General features: G+C 42.4%; 1 protein-coding gene across 1 annotated transcript; it reads left to right on the forward strand.

Moving 5' to 3' along the window:
• Positions 1 to 4,636, forward strand: LOC121572864. The gene is made up of 3 exons (XM_041884898.2): positions 1 to 1,122; positions 1,420 to 2,728; positions 3,003 to 4,636. The coding sequence occupies exons 2-3, from the start codon at positions 1,666 to 1,668 to the stop codon at positions 3,461 to 3,463; spliced, it is 1,524 nt and encodes a 507-aa protein (XP_041740832.2). The 5' UTR covers positions 1 to 1,122; positions 1,420 to 1,665; the 3' UTR covers positions 3,464 to 4,636.
• Positions 4,637 to 5,554: the final 918 nt, after the last annotated feature.

Here is a 5,554-nt window from a genome sequence, read left to right on the forward strand (position 1 = left end):
CCAGAGCCCACACAGATTAAAGAGGAACAGGAGGAACTCTGGACCAGTCAGGAGGAAGAGCAGCTTCAAGGGCTGGAGTCTGAAATCAGAGTATCAGAACCAACCAGCCTCTGCAGAGTTTTAGAACCAACCAGTCTTTGCAGAGATTCAGAAACAACCATCTCTGTAGCAAATCCAGAACATGTTGATGGGGTGGAGAGACCCATTCTCCCTTCCTTTCCTCCATCCCTCCCTGTTTCTGAAGAGGAGGTTCCTCCTGAGCAGCAGCACTGTGAGCAGGAGAGGAGCCCCCGTCTGGGGCAGGAGGACCCAGAGCCCACACAGATTAAAGAGGAACGCGAGGAACTCAGGACCAGTCAGGAGGAAGAGCAGGTTCAAGGTCTGGAGTCTGAAATCAGAGTATCAGAACCAACCAGCCTCTGCAGAGTTTTAGAACCAACCAGTCTTTGCAAAGTATTAGAATCAACGTCTGTAGCAAATCCAGACTATTCTGCAGCTCAGAGTGAGAAGATAGAAGAATATGTTGATGGATTGGAGAGACCCATTCTACCTTCCTACCCTCCAGAACTCCCTGTCTCTGAAGAGGAGGTTCCCCCTGAGCAGCAAGAGAGGAGCCCCGGTCTGGGGCAGGAGGACCCAGAGCCCACAAAGGTTAAAGACAAACAGGAGGAACTCAGGACCAGTCAGGAGGAAGAGCAGCTTCACATTGGGGTATCAGAACCAACCAGCCTTTGTAGAGTATCAGAACCAACCCTCTCTGCTGCAAATCCAGACTCTTCTGAAGCCCAGATAGAAAACATAGAAGAACATATTGATGGGTTGGAGAGACCCATTCTCCCTCCCTTCTCTCCAGACTCCCAGCAGCCCTCTCTCCCTGTCTCTAAAGAGGAGGTTCCCCCTGAGCAGCAGGAGAGAAGCCCCGGTCTGTGGCAGGAGGACCCAGAGCCCACAAAACAAGAGGAACTCAGGACTAATCAGGAGGAAAAGCAGCTGGAATCTGACAGCAGAGTATCAGAACCAACCAGTGACTCTCAGCTCCTCTCTGCAGTAAATCCAGACGGTTCTGCAGCTCAGAGTGAAAACAGTAAAGTTCATCAGAGTCCCACCACTTCTTCAGAACAAGTAAGATTATATTTAATGTATTATTAAACATGTTCAACAGCACTCAGTGCAAAAAAAAGCAGCATTTAATTGAAGAGAAACAGCCAATTGACTACATGAGATTTTGATAGCAATTTTCGGACAGAAAATGAATACTGAAAAATATGAATATATAAATGTAAAGTTATTTAAATATAAAGTATATACATTGTTTAATATGATCAAATCTACGACCATATCAAAGTTCCAAAATGGGATCTCTGCTGTCTTTGAGTTTTCATATTACATGAATCTATCCTTTTTGTTTCCCCCTTTTAGGATTCTAGTAACGTGGAATCAAATGAAGCATCTCATTTCTCTAACTGGACCGACAAAAACATTTTGGATACAGACGGCAACTCTTTAGACAGTAGCTCTTGCACTAAAGAAGATTCTGAGGCACGGAAACCAGCAAAGAGAACATGCCATTCTAGTGGTGTGGTTAATGAGCCTTCTGATTTGTCTAACTTATGTGATGAAAACAACCCAAGGACTGAGATCAGCCCTTCAGACAGCAACAAAGACATGAACATCCAAACAGACTCTGGGGCTCATAATCCAGCTAAGAGAAAATGTCAGCGGGTGCAGAGTCCTTCAGCAGAGATTGTGTGCAGTAGGGATACTACCCCATCATCAGCTCAAAGCTCCACATATGTAATGCCGATGCCTGTAACCGACAGTAGAAGATCCAAGAAACAGTATTGTCTGTACTGTGGAAAGCCTTACCTTAAAATCGCAAGACACCTGCAGTTTGTGCATCGGGATGAAGTGGATGTAGCCAAGGCCTTCAGCTTTAGAAAGAACTCGAGAGAGAGAAAAGTGATGTTAGGTCTTTTGAATAAAAAGGGTAACTTTGTGCATAATGTTGCTGTAGCAAGATGTGGGAGTGGAGAGATGGTCGCCTGTTCCCGGCCCAAAGTGCCGGGGTCCACTCAAGATTACACCCACTGCATGCACTGTCAAGGTCTGTACAATCGAAAGACACTGTGGAAGCATGTCAGATATTGCCCTCTGAATCCCAAAGCTGACGAACCAAAACCTGGACAAAAGATGAGGATTCAGTCAGCAATGGTGTTTAAGTTGTGTCCTCAACCCGATTACGTCAGCACAGGTCTTTGGAAGATAGTTTGTGGTATGAACTCCGGCGAAGTTTCATTTGTGGTAAGAAATGACAAATATATCCTCCTCATGGGAGAAGAGATGTACAACAAACTACAGCCAGATGACAGAAGAATTCAATTCATTCCACAAAGAATGAGAGAGATGGCAAGACTACTCATCACGGCCAGGAAGTGTACACCTCTGATGTGCTTTGAGGACTTGGTAATACCTAGTAATTTACCTCACGTCATCACGGCAGTGAGAGCTGTTGCTGGCTACAACGAGGAGAACAAAACGTACGACCGCCCGACGCTGGCTGTTCAAATGGGATACAACTTAATGAACATTGGCAGCGCTGTGGAATCCTGTGCACTAAAGTCAGGACGATGCAAGGTCGCAGAGTTTGCAGGCAAATTCAAAGGTTTCAAGTGGAATGAGGTTGTTATGGCTGGAGCACTGTCCACTCTCAGTAAACCAAAAATGAAATGTAAGTCAAATGCCACACCTAGTAGGCCAGGCTAGCTCTCCAAGTGGATGGTTTGCCAGCCATCCCTAATAATATTGGCTTTTTTATACAGGGAATTTGTCATGTTTATTTAGCCTATTCATTCTCTCTTTCTTTTCTTTATGCAACATTGTCCGCTCCTGTTCATCCAAAAAGTAATTGACATATTAATAATAATAAAGAACAAATGTGATATGCATGGTGAAATTATTTTCCATCCTCTGATGCTGCCGTTTTTGGAATCTTTTCTCAACAGGCGCCCAGCCGGACCGTCACACAGGCACCAAGCCGCCCCATCACACAGGCACCAAGCCGCCCCATCACACAGGCACCAAGCCGCCCCATCACACAGGCACCCAGCCGTCCCGTCATACAGGCACCCAGCCGCCCCATCACACAGGCACCCAGCCGCCCCGTCACACAGGCGCCCAGCCGACCAGGGGAAGAAACGCTGTAAAAATAAAGTGGACTGTTGATGAGGTAGCAGCAGTAGAGAAACACATGATGCAGTTCATAAAGAGTGGCCGAGTTCCTGGAAAGAGGGACTGCCTCAAATGCCTCCAGTCGGAACCTGTGGCGCTCAAAAGCAGAAGCTGGTCAGGCATTAAGTTCTACGTACATAACAGAATCAAACGGAGAAAGAGTTTTGCAGCAAGTTCACGGGGCAGCAGCCCCGACTCAAACTCAGGTCCAGAGACTGGCAACCCAACACCTTAGCCAAAGAAAATGTTATTACATTTTTGTTCATTGTTTTTGTTAATGGAAATTGGCCTCTTTTGTAGAGCACAATGGCGGAGTGTCTTCAGTGTAAAACTAACAATGAGTCAATAATTCATGCCTTCTGGGAGTGCTATAAAGTTCACAAGATATGGGCAGAGTTCGAAATCTGTCCGTCAGAAGTTTTACAATGTAAGTTTACTTTTAATCCTGTCTATATGCATATTTCAAGACATGGCATGTAGGGGTGCGGTGAGATAACCAATGGGGTTGGACAATATTATTTTTGTCAATTATATTGAATAAGCTATTACTTAAATACTGGAAGTCAAATGATACTCCAACACTAAGAGAATGGAATAATCAAATGCTTTATTATTTAAATATTGACAAAAATCTGTCTACAGACAGAAACAACATAACACAATTTGAAGTAATCTGGGAAAATTACCTATTTTTTACTACTTTTTCAACCCCTGAGATACAAACACACAGTTACTGAAGCGTCCCTGGAGCAGTCCAGGATTTCCGGAATACCTGTGAATTTTGGGAAAGTTACCAGAATTTTGCAACCCCAGTTGGGCTGTATTAAAGATACTATTGAATGTTTATCATCATTGTGAAATCTTTGATAGAGCTAACTACTGCTTCGTACACATGGTCACTTTAAGGATTGAATTGGGCAGGACTCAAATCATTTTGCCATTATTTTATAGAGATACCGATATATACAATATCAGACGCCCCCAATTTAATGTCTGGTGTATGTCACATTACTCAACAACTTCATTTGGTGTCGAATTAGGGGAGACAGGCTTACAGTGTGCCAATGTTACCCTAAATGGATTCATTTTATTTGCCACTCAGACTACTTTTGTGTGGTTTAGAATTGTTTTGTTTTCTCATGGATGCATTGTCATGCTCCTGGTCTTCATTCAAAAATCGAAATTCAAGACAGTTTATTCAAACATTATTAGTACCATTATTAGAACACACAAATACCGTCTCAAATATCTCCAAAGCATCTAGTTAATTTATAAAACCACTATTATAAATTATAATGATCTGTCATGTATTAACTCAACTCTCTCCGTTGCATTATTAGATACAGAGCCTTCAGAAAGTATTCGCACCCCTTGACTTTTTCCACATTTTGTTGTTACAGCCTGAATTTAAAATCGATTAAATTGAGATTTTTTGTCACTGACCTAATTTTGACATTATACCTCATAATGTCAAAATTAAGTTTTTCGAAATGTTTACAAATTAATTAAAAATGAAAAGCTGAAATGTCTTGAGTCCATAAATATTCAACCCCTTTGTTATGGCAAGCCTAAATACGTTCAGGAGTAAAAATGTGCTTAACAAGTCACATAAGTTGCTTGCACTCACTGTGTGCAATAATAGTGTTGATTTTGAATGACCTCATCTCTGTACCCCACACATACAATTATCTGTAAGGTCCCTCAGTCGAGCAGTGAATTTCAAACACAGATTCAACCACAAAGACCAGGGAGGTTATCTCACAAAGAAGGGCACCTATTGGTAGATGGGAATAAAAAAAAATAGACATTGACTATCCCTTTGGGCATGGTGAAGTTATTAATTACACTTTGGATGGTGTATCAATACACACAGTCACTACAAAGATACAGGCGTCCTTCCTAACTCAGTTGCCGGAGAGGAAGGACACCAATCAGGGATTTCACCATTAGTTTAATGGCTGTGATAGGTCGACAACTGAGGATGGATCAACAACATTGTAGTTACTCCACAATATTAATATATACTGAACAAAAATATAAACGCAACATGCAATAATTTCATTGATTTTACTGAGTTACAGTTAATATGAGGAGATCAGTCAATTTAAATGAATTCATTAGGCCCTAATCTATGGATTTCACATTACTCGGAATACAGATATGCATCTGTTGGTCACAGATACCTGGGGAAAAAATGGTCCTCAGGATCTCATTGTGGTATTTTTGTGCATTCAAATTGCCATTGATAAAATGCAAATGTGTTCGTTGTCCGTAGCCTATGCCTGCCCATACCATAACCCCACCGCCACCATGAGGCACTCTGTTC

The sequence above is a fragment of the Coregonus clupeaformis genome, chromosome 1 (genome assembly GCF_020615455.1).
Source record: "Coregonus clupeaformis isolate EN_2021a chromosome 1, ASM2061545v1, whole genome shotgun sequence".
NCBI lineage: Eukaryota > Metazoa > Chordata > Actinopteri > Salmoniformes > Salmonidae > Coregonus > Coregonus clupeaformis.

Bases quoted from the DNA above. Each gene is read 5' to 3' on its own strand.
- LOC121572864 (XM_041884898.2), top strand. From the start codon at position 1,666: ATGAACATCCAAACAGACTCTGGGGCTCATAATCCAGCTAAGAGAAAA. The intron at 2,729-3,002 runs GTAAGTCAAATG...TTTTCTCAACAG, and splicing joins CAGTAAACCAAAAATGAAAT to GCGCCCAGCCGGACCGTCAC.